A 20522-nucleotide genomic window follows, 5' to 3' on the forward strand; every position below is an offset into this window, starting at 1 on the left:
TTCATTGTTTTCATGGGCCGAGGGCAAGTAAGCTACATGTATTCTAGAAAACGCAAGTCTCATCATGTGCCTTCTCTCAGGCAGGGTATTATCGACAGTGTATACTACAAAGTCTATATTTTTCCTAGAAACATTACTTCGGCCTTGAACTTTTCCACATCTCATCATGAATTATATTTCTTCCAGTCCAGGTACCTTTCCTCCCCTCAAAGGATACCCAAAACATTCAGTCAGCCAGCCCTCAGTGCTAACTAACCTCACTTCCGCGCCTCCGTCCCGTCCAGCTCCGCCGCGTAATAGTGCCGCGGCTCCCCCGCATCCATCTCGGGAGGCTGCATCATCTTGGGCGGCACGTCGCTGCCCGAGAACGGCGAGTGGTCCCTGTACTCCCCCTGGAGCTCCGACGGCGCCGTCGTCATTGACGGGGCGGGGCCCGGCGAGTAGGCCGTCTGCTGGTGCTGCTGCATCCCGGCATTGTGGTTGTTGTTGTTATCATAGTAGGCCGCCGAGCCCGGGGCTTCGACCGCGTTGGGACCGGTTTCTTCCGTCGGGACCTTCTTGTGCTTCCGCCGCCTCATGAGGAAGAATGCGGCTAGGCCGATGAGGGCGACGCCGGCTACGCCGCCTACCACGCCGCCGGCGATGGCGCCCGTGTTGGAGGATTTCGAGTCGGAGCTGGTGCTGGAGCCGGAGCCGGAACCGGAACCTGAACCTGAGCTCGAGCCTGATCCGGATTTGCCGTAGTTCATGAGAGCTTCGACGCCCGAGCCGTACTGGACGCTGGCGAGGTTACTGCAACAAAAAGTCAGCGGGACTACACTCTAGATAATATGTTGTCTAAAGGGAGAATGGGATCAGAACTCACCCCTCATTGTACCAAGCCTTGACGACGTCGGGCGAATCGTACGCGGCGGCCGTGGGCTCGTACGTGTCCTTCCACGACAGCGCCGTGAGGTCGAAGACGCCGACGCCCTGGCGGAAGGAATCTTCCTCGTTGAAGAAGAGGGTCGAGTTGGCGTTATTGGCCATCCTGTTGACGCCGCCGAACGTGATCATCTGGCGCTGGCCGGCGACGACGCACGATTGCGTGTCGCGCGGGGCCGCGGAGGTGTAGTTTGCCTTTTGCCAGACGAAGCCGGGGAGTGAGAGGATGTAGACCTCGTCAAAGGTTTCCTTGTTTGCGATGTTGCTGCCGCCGTACATGAAGCTGATGATGGGTTAGCATCTTTTCAAGACTGAGGTTTTTCTGGCAGAGTTATCAAGAAGAACCTACATCTCGTATGTGTTGTTGGGACCCTGGGCTCCGACGGTGCAGTGCCACATGCGTGGGCCCGGGGCGTTGCCGCTCGTCTGTTGGGTATACCACACCTTGGTGACGGGGTCCATGAAGTAAATCGTGCTGAAGCTGAGATAGCCCACGTTATCCACGCTCTGGCCGGTCCCAATGACGTGCGATCCTCCGCCGAAAATCATAATCAATCCGTTCGGCCCGTACGGCGCGTAGTGCGCCGTGGCGCCTACAAGAGTGCCGTAGTCGGAGTAGGGCACGCTGTCCGAGTTGTTTGTCCACGCCGTGTCCGTCGCCGTGTAGTTGAACTGCAAAAAGCCCGGCACGGGGCCGTTGGGGTTCGGGTCGGACCCGGAATCGGAGAACCCTCCAAAGTAGAAGCCGGAATCCTTGGTGCTGACAAAGGCGCCGCCCTGAGAGCGGGTGAGGGCCGTGAAGGCGGTGTTGCCGTGCGGGAGGACGGTGCCCCATTGACCGCCGCCGCTGCCGTCCGGGGTGAAGTGCCAGAGTTTCGCGTCTGGGATTTTGGCGCCGTAGGAGGTGAAGCCGCCCCAGATGTAAAAGGAGTCTGACGAGTTGTCGGTGAAGATGGCCTGTCTCATCATTTTGGGAGCCGACTTGGAGGTTTCCTTGATTTCCACGTCCTCTGGCGTCCATGATTTGGTGAGGTCGATTGAGAGCGTCGTGTTTGTCGGGTTGGAGGGCCGCCATTGTGACTGGGGACTCAACCCGCTGATGACCTGTGATACTTCACCTCCATCGTAATAGACCCAATTGCCAATGACCGACGCTGGTGTTCGTTAGTGATGCCCTGTGTCTTGAGAGAGCACATAAGGCCGAAGCTTACCTCGAGCAAAGACTCTTCTGCGAAAGTTGTTGACTGAGGGGACATCCACTTGCGCGCTACAGATAGAAGAAAGCTGTCCAACGGCGAGGAACGCCGCCAGCCATGATCGCGATACCATGATGGGTATGGTCGAAGAATTCGCTGTGAAATGCGAACGTCGCGATGATCCTCGGTGTTGTCCCGCGATCGACTCGCCGCTTCTCAACCTGGTTGATGCGCGCAGACTACGGCGTGTAATGAAGGTCGCCGCCCCTAGGAGTGAGTACCCGTACCACAAACGAGAGAAAATCCTTCAGACGCGAGATCAACTCATCCCCCAAGTGACGATCACAGACGAAAATCGAGAGAGAGAAAGATGGTTAGAGACGAAAGTGTGGCGCGAGCGGGAAGCAGCGCGAGAAGAACATGTCTCGATGCTTTTCTGCAAGACAAGGGAGGGTAGCATTGGGACCAGACACCTGATATTCGTAGGATTCGGGCGGGGATCCGCTCGAGGTGACGGGATTGATCATTGCCCTTCCATACCCCTGATCCTCCAGTCAATCTCGACTCTTTTGAGTGGTGAACGGTGAACCCCAGGGGCCCGGCCCTCCTACAAGTTGCTGATCCATCATCCCCGTACAGCGATTTATGGGGGTTTCAAACGGTAGTCTGGTATTCGGCACGGGAAAAATTAGCTGATTTGGTGCGAATAGGTGCGACACTGGCAGTCTGTCGCACTCGTCCTTGGCACCCACACTGCCACGGGGCGGCGTCGAGCATTAGTGCTTACTTGGGACCGCTGGCAACATGGCTGTCATTGGCGGGTGCCTGCTGGGGTTGGTTATTCCAGGGAAATTTGGGAGTCCACCAGGGTCACAATCCCACTTCCGATTGCCTCTGTGCCTTCAGCCTTGCCAGGAGGAATGCACGCCTCTCCCGCTGTGTGCTGCGCCCATGGCTCACTGCCGCGAAGGCGCCGCTCGACATTGTTGGATATTTGCGTCATGGATATCGGGTGGCCGGCAGTCGTGATTCTGAGACATAGAGAGGGAAGACAATGTTCCAGGTCGTATGGCGGTAGGCGAGAGAGACATAGACGTAGAATCGTTGTCCACCAGGCCAATTAGCTGATCAAGTTTGGTAAAGCCACGATGGTTTCCATGTGCCTCAACACTGATAAAATAAATCCAACTCAGGCACCAATGTATCTGTATTGACTATTGCCGAGCGAGGACGGATATAAACGTTGTAATCGCTGACTTAATCTAAGCGCGCTGTGTCGAATCGTATTCCACATCAAGTTAGTGCGTCCAGGCAACGAGTGTGAGCAATGCCGACATCAGTCGCCCTGACCTGCAGCAGCGCGTCGTCGGTCCTTTTCAGAAACAGTTCCACCTGGATATTCGTACATTGTCGATAGAAAACTTTGAACGATATCATGGTCCAAGGAGGATGTTGCAAGAAAAGCGTCATCTCTAGGCAGCACTTTAGCTTCGAAAAGCACAGGCCATACAGAGGGGAACCCTTCCTCTCAGGTCGAGAGTGAGACGAACCTCTCCAGTCTCCACCATAAGTACAGCTCTCTTCCGCCAGTGGGGCAGAAACTCGGAGCAACGCCGTCCGACCCTCCGTCCCTGGCATTAGACATTGTCCAGTACCATGGGGCCTATCCCCGGGCCGAGAGTCCCGTGCGTCCCGGAGCTAGGACGTCATGACAAACCAAACAATTTTCCCATTCCACATCCTGGGCGCGGGCGTGTTCGAATAGCCGCACAGCGAGCTCGGTCGCCGATTGAGTCAACACATCATTTAATCTTCTTCTATCTTTCCTTCCTCGATACATTTTCTTTCTTAGTGTTGAAGTACCCCTAGCTCCAAAGGCCGCCCGACCTGCAACGATGAACACCGTAACCCGCAACGCGACGCTCACAGCGCGCAAGCAGCTGTCCGCCACATCCTTCGTCTGCCGCGCCTGCCGCCAACAACAACAGCGCCGACAATACTCGAGTACCAACCCAACGACTCCAACCCCAGCGCCCCCCTCCGCCGGCTACGCTGCCCTCCCCTCGCGCCGCCTCATCTCCGTAGCCGGCGCCGACGCCGCCAAGTTCCTCCAGGGCGTCATCACGGGCAACATCGCCTCCGAGGCCGCCCGCGCGCGAAAGACGGGCTTCTACGCCGCCTTCCTCAACGCCACGGGCCGCGTCCTGCACGATGTGTTCATATACCCAGACCTCGCGGGCCTCGGCGGCAGCGTGGCGGCGGCAGAGTCGGAGCAGGCCGGCACGCGGTTCCTCATCGAAGTGGACGCCAACGAGGCGGAGAGGCTGGCGAAGCACATTAAGCGGTACAAGCTGCGCGCCAAGCTTACCGTGCGCCTGCTCGCGGCGGACGAGGCGACGGTGTGGCACGCTTGGAACGATAGCGGGAAGCCGGTTACGACGGATACCGCGCTGCTGGACACAATCACCAAGGATCCGCGGACGCCTGGGTTGGGATATCGCGTGATACAGGGCGGGGACGCGGCCGCGGCACCGCCTGGGCTGGCACTGGATCTGGACGTCACGACAGAGGACAGCTACACCATCAGGCGGTACCTGCAGGGCGTCGCCGAGGGCCAGGACGAGGTCATCCGGGAGCACGCGCTGCCGCAGGAGACGAATATGGACTACATGAACGGGATCGACTATCACAAGGGATGCTACGTCGGGCAGGAGCTCACGATCCGGACCAAGCACCGCGGCGTGGTGCGCAAGCGGATCCTGCCGTGCATGATTTACGACGTGGACAGGGCGGCGCCCCAGACGCTGCAGTACCGACCCGAGGCAGCGGACCAGGACGCCGCGAATCGCGGGCCCGAGGGCGGTCTGCCCGCGGAATCGATCCCGCGCGAGACGAGCATCGGGAGGTCTGGCAAGAAGGGGCGGAGCGCGGGCAAGTGGCTCAAGGGCATCGGGAACGTCGGCCTGGGCCTGTGCCGGCTGGAGATCATGACGGACGTCGTCTTACCTGGCGAGACGGCCGCGTCCACCTTTGACCCCGCCAACGAGTTCTTGCTGAAGTGGGGCGAGGGCGAGGGGGACGGTGAGCAGAACAACGCAGTGAAGATCAAGGCATTCGTGCCCGAGTGGTTGAGAAACGGGTTGAACGAGGCATCTGGGTAACTGAAAAGTCAGTGCCGCTCGTATTGTAAAATAGAAAGTAAAAAGGGGTATAATCGCGTAGTTGAATCGCCGCGGCCTCGTCCGCCATCATCTCCTCCACCAAACGCAAGCCAAACCCATCCCGAGCCTGTCTAGGCTTTATTCCTCGGGTCGAGAGCCTGAACAGTCTCGTATTTTTGTTTGACCTCTTCCTGAGTCGCCTGACCTGCCTCGGCAGCCTTTCTCGCTTCTTTGAGTCTCTGAGCCGCAATCATTCGTGCCTTGAGATCCTCCCATTTAGGGGGTGCTGCTGATGAAGCCGGTTTTGGTGCTGGTTCTGATGTGTTCGCTGCTACAGGCGTGCTCGCATCAGCAGTAGCGTCGCCCATTGCGCCGCCCTTCTTCCTCGCCTTCTTCTCGGCCTTGAGTCGCCTCTTCTCGTCCAGCCGTTGTTGTAGCTCGGCCAGCTTCTCATCGTATTCGTCAGGCTCCCTCTCCCTCTCCAACCGCTCCAGGTTCTCCCGCTTGAACCTCTCCGACTCCTCCGCCATGCGCCGGCGCCCTTCTTCGGCAAGCCGCGCCCTCTCCCGCTCCAACTCGCGCGCCCTTTCCTGCTCTGCGAGCTTCTGCCTTTTCCCCTCCTGCTCCGCGGCCTCGAGCTCGTCAATGAGGCGCTTGCGCTGGCCCTGGACGCGGTCGCGCTCAGCCTTGCGCAGGAGGACGGCCTTGCGGGCGTTGTCGTATGCGGCGCGGGCGGCGGCGTCGAGCAGGATGTCGCGGGCCGTCTCGATGAGCTCCCATTTCTCGGGGTCAAAGGCGTCTTTGAGCTTGTCCGGGTGGTAGTTGAGCGACTGTTTGCGCCACGCGCGGCGGACGTCCTTCTCCTCAGTGACAGTGCTGTCGATCTGTAGCAGGTCGTAGAGGTCCACGTTGTTGGACGAGTACTCCTTTGCTTTGGCAAGGAGGTCTTTGTTGTTGTCCATTTTCGGCGGGATGTCGTGCTGGCTTCGTTGACGTGTATGGGATTCTGGTGGTGGGATGCAAGTGGCAAGTTGGAGTTTTGCATGTGGTTCCTTGAGGCTGCTGCCAAGGTTCTCCGTCAGCTCGCGCGCGTGGAGAATGGTGGCACTGGGTGGACGTCGGGGAAAGTGGGGACGCACTTTTACGCCCGTACTCCAACTTTCATTCTTCTCAACTCCAACCGCCACAGGACTATCGTCAGTCACCTTTCTCTATCTATGTCATTTCTCCTTCATTGGGATCCCTTTTCGCCGATCTCGCCGCTTTCGCCTTCAGACTGCCCGTCATTCAGCCTCATTCTTCTTATTGTGAAGAAATGACAGGAAGAATGCCACCATAAAGCCTGGAATGGCAAGTGAGATAGAAGCAACAGCCACATACCATCACCTAGTAACGGCAGCCAAAGAGATAGTGCGCCCGCAATGATCTTATTTCGATATGTCCGACTACCCTCGCGTTTCAGCCAACCAAATTGTGAAGAGAATACTTACTACCGGCTTTCTGGGTCTACAAATCCGATTCTAATCTTTTTCCGTCATTGAGAATATCCCATCCTTCTTCCAGGTTCCTGGGTCGAGTTGACCATGAAGACGACAAACGGCTAGCAAGCAGGCGTCGCGCGTGGCTTGCTCGACTTTACGTCCGTACACACAAATGTTGCCGTTGCTTGGCAGCCATTCGGATCTTGACACCACATGGCATTCTCAACCGTTCTGCAAGGATTCGACAGGGACACAATACTCAATCTCTAAACCATCACCTCGCACTTTGCTTGCTGGTCAGGGACCCTTACTTTTTGTCCGTTGCACATCTGCTTAGAGTGTCTCTGCTCATGCAACGAAGCATCGCACTCTGATATAGGGCTCAGGAGCACACCCATCCAGTATTATGCCTTGCGTACCATACCTACATGGCCACATTTATGACTCCACCAAGGCAAGCGAGCAAGCAGAAGAGGGCATCGAATGGGCACAAGTGTGTACCTATCTTCCACTGCCTGCTCTCAATCCTGTGAGCAAATTTCCGACTTGGACTTCTCTAAAGAGTCCACATGAATCTTGGTTTGTGGCGTTCGTATGCTGAATGCCCTAGCCTTTGTTTCCTCCCACGAGTTCAACCTCCAAGACCTAACCAAAAGCATCCAATATGCATTGTCCGAGCAGATTGCTTAGGAAGAAGGGTTGAACGAACTACGGATAGCTAACTCGAACTGTCTTGGGGAACCAAGATTTCAACCGAAGCGAGGAGCAAGCCACTCGCAGGCCGAACCTCTTCCACCCAATTTTGTCGGCTATCGTGGTCAGTGCCAGACGATGGAATAGCCTCTTCCCCGGAGCTGTTCTCGCTGAGGCTGGAGCGCTTACAGCCAGAGAGTAGCTCATGCGGCTAGCCTCGAGTTTCTCAATCGTTCCACCGCTCTCCATGGCTTTAACGAGAGCAATGGCCTCGCTTGGGCGGTAGTGCGCCTCTTCGTCAACCCATTCGAGAGAACGTTCAGCTTGACTTATGCGCCTGTTGATGTCGAACTTGAGTCCAACTGTGTCTCTCTCTCAAGTATGTCAAAAAGACATTGTAGATGCGGTCATAGTCGTCTTTGAGGCTATAGTGGACCTCCAGCCCACAAAGTGTATGGCTCGTCAGCTTCGGAGCAGTCACCGCAGCGTCACAACAGGCGAAAAACCTGGTTTCAGAACTTCTGTTCAACGCCACGTCTCAAGTTGAGACAGATTGACGCTGACATTCCCGCCTGCCAAGGAATGGCGGCGGATGACGGGCAACACGAGGGTGAGAGAGCTCTCCTCCTTTACCATGACCGGTCTGGGTCTGGGTGTGATGGCAGCCGTTGGACCGACAATGCGTTTGGCCGACATGAATAAGGGCACACCACGGCTTCAAGTCCTTGGATGGATTTGATGAGACCGATTGAATGGGTGTCTAACACTGAAGCTGGCGAACCTAGATGCGGTTGACCGCCACTGATGGAGTGTTTTTCCTGCGAATTTGCAGTCTCCGACGAAGCTGGAAAGGGCGGCGTAAAGTCAGATTGCGGACTACCTGAACCTTAGTCCCGGGTTGTCAAAGGAATCAGGTGGACGCTAGGACATCGGGGAGGAAGCATACTCCGACTGAGCGCCGGAAGAGGTTAACCACTGCCGAGAAAAACGCCGGCCGGAAGCGGCTACGACAATTCCGGACGGATGCCACATGGCTCAACGAGACGCCGACAGCTTGGGTCCTGTCGGCACTATGCCATTCAGACGGTCGACGGATTCGATCTGTAACAGAATGTCTCGAAACATCGCCGGACTTGGTATAATCACTGAAGAAATTTTACGCCCACGTCGACAGATCATTGGTTGACGGACAATATTCTTGCCCGAGTCGCCCGATGCCACAATTCTGTGCCGCAATTCTCACCTGCCATCCTCTCTTCGTCACTTCGACTATGCCTACTTTGAGTTTCGGTCGTTGTCCACCACTGCCACAAGTCTGGAACGTCTGCAGCCTCCAGTGCGCCTTCCGCATCATGCTAAACCCCCCTCTCCGTCAGACTGGCTCGTCCTTTCCATGCATCTCGAACTGACAGATTCCTCTGCCACCGATCGCCCGGCTTGGCGGACCCTAGCAGCTAGCCTACTTACCTTGTACTTGTAGGCAGCTGTTTCCAACAGAAGGTTCCCTTGAAGCCTAGCTCGCTCTCGGTATGAGTGCCAGAAATCCACCACCTCCGATCGCCGACCTAAACCAAACACTCGGTAGCGCACGCCACCGCCTGAGAGGCGCGATGAACTCATCGTCCTTCCTCCTCGGAACTTTGACTCTTCCCAGTCGAATGGTTCCAACGGGACAGAACTTTCCCCTTTTCTGCACGTTGTGTCTCACGGGAGAACCCCACGCCGTGTCTAATTCCGGCCATCTTCTGCCTTACCTGGTACTTTCAGCTAGTATCGTCCCTTACACCCTTCGGTCCCGCTGGTTCAGGAGTGCATATCTTGGCTAGCCCGGAAAACATGCTTCTTTCCAAGCCATCGTCCACATCTCCTCGTCTCCTCATCTTCATATAAGTCCTTCTTCGTTTCCCTTCGTCGTGGAGGTTTCATTTGCAAAACACGCACTCAAACAAACATCGAGGAAACAACCCCACCGAACGCACAACGAAAGCCCAGCCACCAGTCCTGGAGACATTGGCGAAACGACTCGAATGTCTTGCAACGTGTAGATGCCACTTCATACTCTAAAAACGACCGCATAGCGACTTGTTCAACTTGAAAGACCGGCTCTCTCATATTCAACCACCATGTCTCCCACCCAAATCATGACTAGGCCTTGCCGTTCGCCATTCCAGATGGATGGAACAACAGAGACGTACTTTATGAGGTACCCTGGATCAGGTCAGCATTAATTCAACCAACCAAGCAACAAGCTTTCCCATCAGTACCCTAACACCAAGTCCAGGTGATTCCCCATCGACCCCCGCCGCAGAGCCACTGCCCACAAAGGAACAGCTCCTCGAGCTCTGCGACTCAGTCCGGACTTCCCTCCGCTACTCAAAGAGCCTCGGCCCTCACGCGGATCGGATCCAAAGCCTCCTGGAGAGGGCCCTCAAGAACGAGCTGAATCACACCCAATCTCTCGACTTTGAGACCCTCCAGTACGCCCGCCTAGACAGGCTTCTCGTCGACGTCCTCGATCCGGCCCACCGGCCTAGTCCGCTCCCGCTCCGCTTCCGCGCCGACATGGCCTTGTGCGAGAGCTTGCAAAAGATGTGGCGGGCCCGCTTCCGCGACCAGTACTTCTCCCTCGACCAGGTCCGCCAGCGCAGCCTGTCCATCGGCGGCGAGATGCGCGACATCCAATTCACCGCGTCCGGCATGGACCCCCTTGAGTCCTGGGCCGTCAGCAACAGCTGCCGCGACCCCATCTCGGAACTGGAGGGAAACCAGCAGTTCGAGCCCGGCCAGTAAGTTCTTCCACCACCATCACTTTTCAAAGCTATTTGCTAACATCGCCAAAGCTGGTGGCTGAACCTCGCCTGCGCGCACCGCGACGGCGTCATCGGCACAGCCGTCGAGAAGCCCACAAAGGGAAAATACGGCGTCACCGCCCTACCCCTCCTCACCGGACGCGAGGAGCACATCCGCGGCAACCTCTACCGCTACGTCCGCGAGGGCCGGCTCTCCGACATGCACGTCTCCCTCCTCACCCGCGTCGGCACCCAGATCCGCATCCTCCGCGGCTACCGCCTCAAGAGCACGCTCGCGCCACAAGCCGGCGTGCGCTACGACGGCCTGTACACAATCCGCCAGTACGGCAACAAGCTCGACGCCGCCACAGATAAATACCGCCTCGAGCTCCTCCTCGAGCGCGTCGACGGCCAAAAGAGCCTCGACGAGGTGCAGCAGGTGCCCTCACCCTCCCAGCTGGACGACTGGCACGCCTTTAAGAAGGTCGAGGCCGAGATGGTGCGCCAGCGCAAGGGCGACGACGGCCTCCTCGACTTCAAGATGCGCAAGGAGGAGGAGCGCATCGATCGCGAGCACTGGCGGCGCGCGAGCGAGTTCAAGGCCTCGCTGGGAGCAGAGGGCTGCGGGCTGGGGTTAATCATGTCTGTTTGATTACGAGACACCTACTGAACCCTGGACAGTGACTGCGGCAGTGGGAGGAAGAGGGAAAAAGAAGAGACGAAAAATTGGCGGTCCGAAAGGGACACACTTTCCAGGATGATTCGCAGAGATACCCTGTACTACCTAGTCTACCTGTACCACTACCTTATGAATAATGATAATGCATGACGAGCAAGAGCACAATGTTTCCGTTGACGTAGGGCGCTGTCTTTTGCAGGCTGGCAACTGCGCTGAGATTGACTAGTGCCTCCGCAACTATGCAGCACTTGTCACTGGAGCGTACGGTTCCTCTAAAGGTGTTTTCCCCCATAAACCTAGAAGCTGAACCACAGAACGGGGGAGTAATCATGTCGTATTGATCTCTAAGAAGCCTTACTTTGCCGTAGCCCGGATAAACCAGTGGGCATAAAACTATGAACATGAAGAAAAAGCATCGCGCTTACACAGCGCAATCCTAGTCCGTTGCGAAACGGTCAGTGAATCTGAATGTCGCCAAGCCCTCCTTGAAGCTGTTCACGACAGCGGTTACATCGGTAGCAGAGTACACACCCTCGCCAGCCTTGACGCCCAGCGTTGCCGACTTGGTAAGAGCCGAACTAACGCTGCCCACCGGCTTCCCCCACCTGTAAGAGTCAATGACAAGCTGTGCAGGTCTACCGGCCGGGTACAACGGAGAAGGCTTGATGTTGCCATTGAAGAGACCGTCAGCATTACGTGCCACAATGACACCGTCGAATGACGTGGCATCAGCCTGGGCATAAGTCATGTCGACACCGTCAGTCAGCTTCTCAGCGATGATAGTTACCAAGACACCATCAGCGGCGAAAGCATCCTTCAACTCCTTGCCTTGGCTTACGGAGCCATTAGCTGACAGGCTGGCAAGGACGCCGACCTTCAGAGTCGCGATCGAGGGCAGCTTGTTTCCAAAGATGGATAGCCCCTGAGTGGTCTTGTTGTGGTAGTACTGCGCATCAGGCTGCAGATGTTCCATGCCTAGTGCATCGGCGACACGGTTGGCAATGTCGTTGCTGATCTTGTTCAGTTGTGTGAGAACGTTCTGCTTGACCTCGGTGGATTCAAGGTGGCTGGTTTCAAAGCGAATGGCGTTGATGACGAACTGCTGCTCGATAGGAGTCAAGGAGTTGTAGAAGAGACGCGGCTGAGACCAGTGATCCGAGAAGCTGTCGGAGATTTCGCGGACCAGTTGGCCATTGTTGGTGCGGCCAGGTGCGGTGAAGAAACCGTTGCCCTGAGTCTGGTTGGCCTGCTTGGGGAAGCCCTTGTTGAGAGTGTTCGGGGTGTCTAACATTGCAATTAGTCAGAGAGTCGATAAACATGACGAGATCACGTACAGGAGTTGCGGTTGCGGTGAATGAAGTTCTGACCAGCACCGTCTCGGTTGTTGTTGTGTACGGGGCCAATCGGACGGTTGATCGGCAACTGTTCAAAGTTGGGACCGCCGTGGCGGTTGATCTGAGTATCGAGATAGGAAAAGATACGGCCCTGCAGAAGAGGATCTTCTGTGAAGTCGATGCCTCTGACGATATGTCCGGGTTGGAACTGGGACGAGTTAGCTGTGCTCGAACAGTTTGACTGAGAAACTCACCATGATCTGTTCGGTCTCGGCAAAGTAATTGACCGGGTTGGCATCCAGCTTCATCTTGCCGAGCTTTTGGAGGGGCGCAATCTCCTCGGGAATGATCTTTGTTGGGTCTAGGAGATCAAATCCAAACTTGAGGGTATCCTCCTCGTCGACAACTTGTACGCAGAGCTCCCACTCAGGTCCATTACCAGATTCAATCGCATCCCAGAGGTCCTGGCGGTGATAGTCGGCATTCTTGCCCGAAACGATCTGGGCTTCCTCCCAGACCAAGCTAGCCTTGCCTTGTTGTGTCTTCCAGTGCCACTTGATAAGCTTTGACTTGCCGTCGTCCGTGACCGCGCGGAAAGTGTGCACACCAAAGCCATCCTAGAAGTGTTAGTCAATGTTCGACGACAATAAAAACGCAGCTCTACTCACCATGTGTCGGTAACTTCTCGGGATACCGTAGCCAGCCATAGCCCAGAACAAGGTGTGGAGAGTGGTCGTCTGAGAGCTGAAGAAGTCCCATGCGGAATCATGGGCTGTCGCAGCTTGTGGGATTTCATTGTCCCCGCGAGGTTTTCTACGAGAGTCTTGGTATCAGTACTTGAGACGGTACATAATGGAAAGGCTACAGCAAGTCTTACACTGCATGAATTAAGTCTGGGAACTAGGCAACGTTAGCTTATAGTACTCGTTGTAGAATCAAGAGCTCCCGAGTTCAGGCCGTGATGAAGCTCGCTTGGAAGGTATTATCGACGTACTTGAATCGCGTCTTGGATAAAGAACACCGGAATATTGTTTCCAACAATGTCAAAGTTGCCCTCGTCAGTAAAGAACCGAGTGGCGAAGCCGTGGACATCTCTGGCCGTGTCCGCACTTCCCCTTGATCCAGCAACGGTAGAGAACCGCACAAACGTTGATGTTTGCTTCCCCGTCGCGCCCAAGAAGGAAGCGGCTGTGAGGTTGCTGTAGTCGCCATAGCTCGTAAAGGTTCCGTAGGCACCGGCGCCGCGGGCGTGGACAGCTCGTTCGGGTACCTAAGCAGGAATGATCAGTCAGGAGATACCAATTGGAGCTGGATAGACATCGGACTCACCCTCTCGTGGTCGAAATGTGTAATCTTTTGGCGAAAGATGAAATCCTCCAATAGAGTCGAGCCACGGACGCCGGCCTTCAAGCTGACTTGGTCCTCAATTGGGCCGCCGACGTCGGATGTGAGGTATGGATCGCCCGTAGAGTCGTCGATCTCGTAGCCGGAGACATGGCCGCGAGAGCCATCTTCGGCTCGAGCTTTGATATTGGCGGGGTCTGCAAAGGGACAGCCGGCAGAAGAGAGGGTAGCAAGGCCGAGACTGGCCAGCAGAAGGGTGGTATGCATGTTGGATCAGCGATCAGAAAGATGTCTGTATGCCTGCATGAAATGTTCCCTCGGTCGATGATGAAAGATTAAGTAGACTGAACAAGCACTTCTTATGGTTAAAGAAAGGGGACAGCTGTTGGAAAGAAATCAACAGTGCCGAGGGACGGTAGGCCACTTAAGGGCTCCAGAGGCTTGGGTTGACAGACGGAGCTCGGTCTGAGCTACCCATGGATCCTACAGAATAACAGCAGCAAGGGGAAGGCAGGGAGCTTGATGAAGTCAACAAGAAAATCCCGATCTGGGAGGAGAAAGATCACTGGTCGGCGCACAAGCTTCAAGGATTAGCTACTGCTCCTGCTAATCCTGGACACATGAAGGTAACCATGGCAGGAGAGTATCTTTTCCAGAACGGACCGTGGAAAGTAGACTAGTAACGCTTGCCCAGAACAAATCCACATCCACATCCCGAGCAACAGCATCAGCAGGAGGAGGAGGTGAGCACGACGCGCTGCTGCCTCTTCCAAATAGGTGTGCCGGGACGTCAGGTAGGATGAGGAGTGATAGCATCATAATCATCTCAGGTGCTTTCTCCACTACACTAAAGAGAGGGGCCACAGTGAAGAGAAGAGGAGGGGCTTGCTACCAGCGCTGTCAGATTAGAAATCCTCTGATGTGATTCAATGGAGAAGCGCCCACGGTCCCGGGAGCTCTGATGATGTGTGCTGGTAGCTTGCCTTGGCCTGCATTTGTGTCTCACGGCCGAGGCCGACAAAACGTCGACGGCGTACCGTACCACTAGATGTGCATTATGAGCCAGCCACGCTGCTGGGTAAGACAATTGGGAACACTCTTTCTCGCGGGGCTCTCCTTTCTTCCAAACGACGAGTTTCTTCTTCTCATACGGTGGGGGCCAAGCAGTATTGTTCACTGGAAACATAGCCTCCAGAGGAGAAAAGGGAACAGAAAACTTCAAAATCGAGCGCCGTTTGCTCCGCTTGGAATGCCTGCCTTATTTTTCTTTCCTTTCTTTTCTTTCTTTTCCCACGTGCTGACACCTTACGAAACAAGGTTACATCTAGACGACATGGGCCAAGGGGGTGATCCAAAGAGGGCCAGAGCTCGATGGTGCACAAACGGCTCGCGGGAAACAAACGTGGTTGGCGAGGAACGGCACGGCAGTTGGGGGCGGCGGCGGGCTCCAATATCACTAGCGAAGCGAGCCCCGGGCGGGAAAAGCAGATGTGGCTTGCGGAAGATCGAAAGAAAAGAAGCCACTTGGGCTAGCGATGGATGCCATCATCCCAAGTCTGTGCAAGCCCGTGCTTCAGTAAAGGGCTTGGTGGTTCGTTTCTTCAAATAGTCTTCTTGGTTCTGTAGCCTTGTACAATGGGAATGAGAAAAGCCTTCGTGTTGTGGTGATTATTGTGCAACGTTAGAGAGACGAAAGCCGAAGTTCCAAAATAGCTCCAATGATCTATTGTGGTATTCGGCTACAGGGAGAGAGGTGAGCCACAAAAACCGGGAAAAGGTAACAGGAAAGGGAATTTCGCGGCGAGGGAAAAAAGAGTTGCCAGTCCACTTTCATCTCATCTATGACGACAGCTGAGGCGGGCAGGTTCAATTTGAATTGATAGACCAGGGTTTGTTGTTGTTGAGATGAACTACCTACAGTAGCTCCGGATTACCCATGTCGAAACAAAGTCTTTGTCCTGCAGTCTAGAAAAGAGGTCGGTTGTAACTTGTGACGGGAAAAAGGGCTTTGCGTATCCGTGGCATTTCTCCTGATTTCTAAGGAATGAGAGAGACACGAATGGGATCAAAAGCAGCTCATCCCGGATGTAGTACGAATCCACGGCGCTGGGATGGAAGAGGAAAAGAGGCGGAGAGCTGTGTGTGAGGACGAGATTGAGCTTGAGGCGCGAGTGTGAGTGTGAGGGTGAGGTTCGAGAATGCCGAGCCATCATCGTCATCGGGCGGGCCCTCGTGTGGGGCCGTGCTTCGCTGATCACTCGGGAAGAAACAACACCAGCAGCCTCTCACGCGTCTGTAATACAAATCACCTAAGTCGCCAAGCGAGGTCGGTCGACATGGGGGCGGGTCAATGGGTTACAGCGCAGCCCGCCACGATATGTCTCTCGATCACATCTTTCTCTTCACCTTCCCAGCGGGTAAAGTGAGTCCTGCGAGTTTCCGGGCTTGAGGCTCATTCACCTGAGTCTTGATGCAAGCGGACGAGCTTGACGTGCGCCAGAAATGTACATTCTTTTGCATGGAGCCTTCCTATTTTCTCCATTTCATCTCGGTCAAAATGAGACGATTGCTTTCCAGGGCTCTCTCCGCTGCCATAGCAAGACGAGACGGTTCGGCACTTATCGGCGAGACGGAAGCGAGTGCGGGAAGATCATACGCAGGAGGTCTTTATGGATTGCTCTGTGCGACCAAAAGGAAGACAAATCAGTCATCTCTCAAGACTCATGTACTGTCCGAAGTTTTAAACCCATGATTTGTTGCTCATGGAGCAGAAATCCTCCCGGAGCCAATCCCGAGGTCCCCCGCCCACTCTCCGTCATCTGTTCATCATGAGGGAAAGCTGTCCGTCCAATAATCGGGAAATCGGGTTTTCAGCTAGCATGGCACTCTCCATGGCTTGCAAAACTAGAACAGAACGAAAGCACAAAGTCCAAATGTCTGGGCAAAGAGAAAAATCCTTGAAACGTGCCCTGTTTGGGTGCAGGGGAGCCGCTGCAGGCTATCCGGAGGTATGTCCGGCTCGGAGCCGGGGTGTATCGATGTGGACTCCAAAAAGCACGTAACATGGCACGCGACAGTAACACCTTCTCTTATTGACTATATCTCTCACTTTGCTCAGAGCTTCCTCCTCTGACGACACGCAGTAAGGGTCCATTCTGTCCTATCAATTACCGTGGGATGTGAAATGTCTCGGCACCGTGTTGGGCAGTCGGCTTTGCTTTCATCTCGTCCTGCATCAGCCTCTTCCCACATTCCCCGCTGATAGCGTTGAGTTTTCTGAAATTGACCTGACCTTTTCACACTGCATATATGCATACTGCGTGCGTGCTGTGTTCCTCATGCATCACTATTTATAGCCCTGCCATGCTATTCTCATAAGCAGGGTAGAACTTAAAGATTCAATCAGCCTACCTAAAAATTTCTGACCATCACTGAACTCACAGGCAGCGTCGAGGCCCTACAACATTGGATTTGCTTCTTCTGTGAAAGAGAAATAACATGATCTTCGTAGCGTTGCAACTAGATGCAGATCCTGCCAAAGACCAGGCCCCAGTCGTTTCGGAAACACACAGGGAAAGCAATTCGCCAGGTGAGAGACAGGTTGAATAGGTAGGTATGTACAATGTACTACCGTTGAGCAGCCGTTTGGCCACGATTCCCATAAGTCCGGTTCGCTTCGTGTTCTTCGGGAAGAGCCCGCTCCATTTCCCGAACCGACGGCCGGATTCCCGAGGCGTGTGGATCTGGTATCTGTCAAAGAACGGAACCTACGAGGCGATTTGAAATCATGGAGAATTAAGCAAGACCCTCTCCCGTGCCTCTTAAAAATTGTATCGATGATCAAAGTAATCGAGACATTTGCATTGGTTGAGAAAGTCCACCAGATCGATCTTATGTTGAGCCCAAGCCGAGATCGGGGACAGCAGGCCATGTGTCTCACATTCTTTTCTTTTGGCTTCAACGGTTGCGAAGCCGTCGTCCATCCACACATGCGGTTCATGAAACGATTTAAGAATAAGAGGGAACACGGGTCGATTCGGACTTTTCCTTTCTCGTACTTTTCCTTTTTCGTAAGCAAACTGTCACGGGACATGCCTCTTTTGACGGAGGTGTAGCTAAGCGAACTCGCCTTACTTGAGCCATTGTACACGGTCAAGGAGACTGACAGTCCAGGGTCTCAACCTTTCAGAGCTCAAGACCGAGAAACCCAGCGAAACACTGCACTATGCGGATATCTTTTCGCGGAAAAAAAGCGAACATGCATAGTTCAACCGTAGGACAGCACTTGGACGGCAAACATGGCGCACATTGAATTGACACATGAGAACTGGCTCGTATTGGTGGGGTCTTGGTTGAAGTTCATTGCTTTTGGTGTAAATGAGATCCTAGCTCAATGGCATCCTCTGGTATCGGCCATGGCTAACCCAAGTTGTTCCCCCAAACGCCAAATGTCCCACGCCCCTTGATTTTTTCATTCTTCCATCAAAACTTTTGGATTTCCCAACGCTTAGTAGAAGAAGCCGATGACCTTGCCGGCAACGTGCTTGCGACGGGCCTCCTCGTGGTCCATGATACCAGCAGAGGTGGTGAGGATGACGTAGCCGAACTGACGGGCAGGGAGCAGCTTGACAACCCACTTCTCGAGGTCGGAGAGACGGACGTTGTAGCGGGGGGAGATGACACCGCACTTGTTGAGGCGGCCGTTAAGCTGGACAACGATCTTGCCGGAGCGGTGGTCATCGACCTCCTCGAAGCTAGAGATGTAACCTGTATTGTTGCTGTTTAGCGATGTTGTCGCGGTGGTTTAAAGCTTAGACATCAGGAGAAAAAATCCGAAAAAGTTGTAAGACCTCCGCTATTTATCTATCGGCATCTTATAGGGGCTGAGTCGTGGGAAGAAAAGACGGTCGCCCTAGTTATCATGCCGAATGTACATCCATCCATCCAAAATGTCCTCCGAGTTGAAGAAGAGAAAGAAGAGGTAGAAAGAAGAGTGTATTGTGCTGACATACCGTGGCGCTGCATGACCTGGAGGAACTTGACGATGACCTTGGAGCTGGGGCGGATGAGCACCTGGCGCTTGCCGGCCTTCTCGGCGTTGTTCATGCTCTTGAGAGCATCGTGGAGAACGGAAGTGCGGACCATCTTGGCGGTTGATGTATACGGAGATTCTCAAGTCTCGGGAAATGAGGTATCTGCCAGCGAAGAAAATTGCATGTTAGCCTTCCAATGGCCTGTTGAGCGTGGAGAGTGCCCTCCCAGGCGACAATCGTCCGACAGGAGGGTTCTGCCAGCTCGTTGCTGAAGAGGAGAGCGTATCAGATGTCATGGTCGTTCGGCGTCGGGTAGCCGCCAACCATAGGGGCTACCGCATCGTCCGTCAAGGCGAAGATGGAGGTCGAAATAAAATTGGTATCTCGTAAATCGCACGACTCGTCTGATTGCTCTCCTCCGGCATCAAGGAAAAGGCAAGAAGTTCCTGTTGGATCAAGTCGCCATCGTGGGCGCGAACAAGGTGGTTTATGCCTTGTTTCAACTTACCTCGTGAATTGAACGGTGCCGCTGAAGGGGTTGATTGGCAAGTTTGTCGGTGAGAAGATCGTGAGGGAAGACGGGGCGCAGAAAAGTCCAAAAGGCTGTGGGAGAAATCCCCACACTGCCACGAAAAAAATTGGTCGCTTGTGGGTGCACGGACCACCCACAATTTCTAACCCTCGAAAGGGCACGGGCGAAGTGACCCTTCCACGAATGATCTTTCAGCGCATTTTCTGCTTGTGCCCTCGCATCACGCCAAAAGTTCACTTTATTCATACACTACCCAAATTACAACACAACATAACTCTTCGAGGATCGAACCGACAGGAACTTGACCAACAACTTTCAAGATGGTGAGTTCGCACCGAGAACCCCTCCCCAATGTGGCCCCCCTCGAATGACGGACGCCTCCCGGCTGCTCGCGAATACCTTCAATTGGGATTATCCGGGTGCTTGGAAGTTGTCGCGTGCGCGCAGGCCAATTCGGCTCATCCCACTTCGTGGGAAGGAGGACGACGATGATGTCGACTTGAACCCCGGAGGAAAACACTTTGGCTAACCAATGCCCTTGCGCATCTCGTACAGTCGGACGTAGAAGAGAACAACGCCCCCGAGGTGGCCGAGGAGGTCGAGGTTTCCGCCGATGCCGGCTCCAAGGGCCAGATGTCCGTTCTTGACGCCCTCAAGGGTGTCCTGAAGCTCGCCCTCATGCACGACGGTCTTGCCCGCGGTCTCCGTGAGGCTTCCAAGGCCCTCGACCGCCGCCAGGCCCACATGTGCGTCCTCAACGAGGCTTGCGAGGAGGAGGCCTACAAGAAGCTTGTCATCGCTCTCTGCTCCGAGCACAAGATCCCCCTGATCAAGGTGCCCGACGGAAAGCAGCTCGGCGAGTGGGCTGGTCTCTGTGAGTACACCTACGGCATATGTTGCCATACATCTGTATCGAGAGATGAACAATAGCTAATACAGATCGACAGGCGTGTTGGACCGTGAGGGTAACGCCCGCAAGGTCGTCAACTGCTCTTGCGTCGTCGTCAAGGACTGGGGTGAAGAGTCCCAGGAGCGCTCCATCCTCCTCAACTACTTCCAGACTGAGCAGTAAGTTTGGGTATGACTTCATGATTTGAATTTGGGCGTCACTATGGGGAGAAGGATTTTTAGAGGGGTGGCGGGGAAATCTGGAACCGTCGCTATGAACGATCTTTCGGTTGTACTCTAGCTTCTTCAGCTGGCATCTCGAAACAAAAAATGGAGGACTCCCTCTGGAGGTCAGGTCAACATGCATCAAGGACAAATAAAGAGAAACGGCATTGGGCACTCTTGAACCAAACAAAATGTGTGCAATATTGATATTGTGAGGCGACTGATGAGAACGTAGCGGGGTCT

At 54.7% G+C, this 20522-nt stretch overlaps 9 protein-coding genes across 9 annotated transcripts; 5 read left to right on the forward strand and 4 right to left on the reverse strand.

Annotated features, from left to right (window-relative positions):
- Nucleotides 1-257: 257 nt before the first annotated feature.
- CCOS01_15248 (kelch repeat protein) lies at nt 258-2253 on the reverse strand (the record flags this gene model as incomplete). Its single annotated transcript, XM_060463390.1, has 4 exons — nt 258-792; nt 866-1207; nt 1274-2078; nt 2136-2253. The coding sequence occupies 4 exons, from the start codon at nt 2251-2253 to the stop codon at nt 258-260; spliced, it is 1800 nt and encodes a 599-aa protein (XP_060305993.1).
- A 1762-nt stretch (nt 2254-4015) lies between these two features.
- Nucleotides 4016-5281, forward strand: CCOS01_15249 (folate-binding protein YgfZ; the record flags this gene model as incomplete). Its single annotated transcript, XM_060463391.1, has 1 exon — nt 4016-5281. One exon carries the CDS (start codon nt 4016-4018, stop codon nt 5279-5281), a length of 1266 nt encoding a protein of 421 aa, XP_060305994.1.
- Nucleotides 5282-5412: 131 nt separating this feature from the next.
- On the reverse strand, nt 5413-6243 carry CCOS01_15250 (uncharacterized protein; the record flags this gene model as incomplete). Its single annotated transcript, XM_060463392.1, has 1 exon — nt 5413-6243. The coding sequence occupies one exon, from the start codon at nt 6241-6243 to the stop codon at nt 5413-5415; it is 831 nt and encodes a 276-aa protein (XP_060305995.1).
- Nucleotides 6244-9065: 2822 nt separating this feature from the next.
- Nucleotides 9066-9281, forward strand: CCOS01_15251 (uncharacterized protein; the record flags this gene model as incomplete). Its single annotated transcript, XM_060463393.1, has 2 exons — nt 9066-9165; nt 9223-9281. The coding sequence occupies 2 exons, from the start codon at nt 9066-9068 to the stop codon at nt 9279-9281; spliced, it is 159 nt and encodes a 52-aa protein (XP_060305996.1).
- A 297-nt stretch (nt 9282-9578) lies between these two features.
- CCOS01_15252 (uncharacterized protein) lies at nt 9579-10896 on the forward strand (the record flags this gene model as incomplete). The annotated part of the gene is made up of 3 exons (XM_060463394.1): nt 9579-9672; nt 9737-10241; nt 10296-10896. 3 exons carry the CDS (start codon nt 9579-9581, stop codon nt 10894-10896), a joined length of 1200 nt encoding a protein of 399 aa, XP_060305997.1.
- A 463-nt stretch (nt 10897-11359) lies between these two features.
- Nucleotides 11360-13868, reverse strand: CCOS01_15253 (catalase; the record flags this gene model as incomplete). The annotated part of the gene is made up of 7 exons (XM_060463395.1): nt 11360-12207; nt 12258-12465; nt 12512-12874; nt 12926-13070; nt 13135-13157; nt 13252-13527; nt 13587-13868. 7 exons carry the CDS (start codon nt 13866-13868, stop codon nt 11360-11362), a joined length of 2145 nt encoding a protein of 714 aa, XP_060305998.1.
- A 982-nt stretch (nt 13869-14850) lies between these two features.
- On the forward strand, nt 14851-15210 carry CCOS01_15254 (uncharacterized protein; the record flags this gene model as incomplete). Its single annotated transcript, XM_060463396.1, has 1 exon — nt 14851-15210. The coding sequence occupies one exon, from the start codon at nt 14851-14853 to the stop codon at nt 15208-15210; it is 360 nt and encodes a 119-aa protein (XP_060305999.1).
- A 2898-nt stretch (nt 15211-18108) lies between these two features.
- Nucleotides 18109-18746, reverse strand: CCOS01_15255 (40S ribosomal protein S22; the record flags this gene model as incomplete). The annotated part of the gene is made up of 2 exons (XM_060463397.1): nt 18109-18368; nt 18614-18746. The coding sequence occupies 2 exons, from the start codon at nt 18744-18746 to the stop codon at nt 18109-18111; spliced, it is 393 nt and encodes a 130-aa protein (XP_060306000.1).
- Nucleotides 18747-19486: 740 nt separating this feature from the next.
- Nucleotides 19487-20238, forward strand: CCOS01_15256 (40S ribosomal protein S12; the record flags this gene model as incomplete). Its single annotated transcript, XM_060463398.1, has 3 exons — nt 19487-19489; nt 19722-20040; nt 20114-20238. 3 exons carry the CDS (start codon nt 19487-19489, stop codon nt 20236-20238), a joined length of 447 nt encoding a protein of 148 aa, XP_060306001.1.
- Between the last annotated feature and the right edge of the window lie 284 nt (nt 20239-20522).

This window comes from Colletotrichum costaricense, assembly GCF_030867565.1.
Source record: "Colletotrichum costaricense strain IMI 309622 chromosome Unknown Scaffold_23.1, whole genome shotgun sequence".
NCBI lineage: Eukaryota > Fungi > Ascomycota > Sordariomycetes > Glomerellales > Glomerellaceae > Colletotrichum > Colletotrichum costaricense.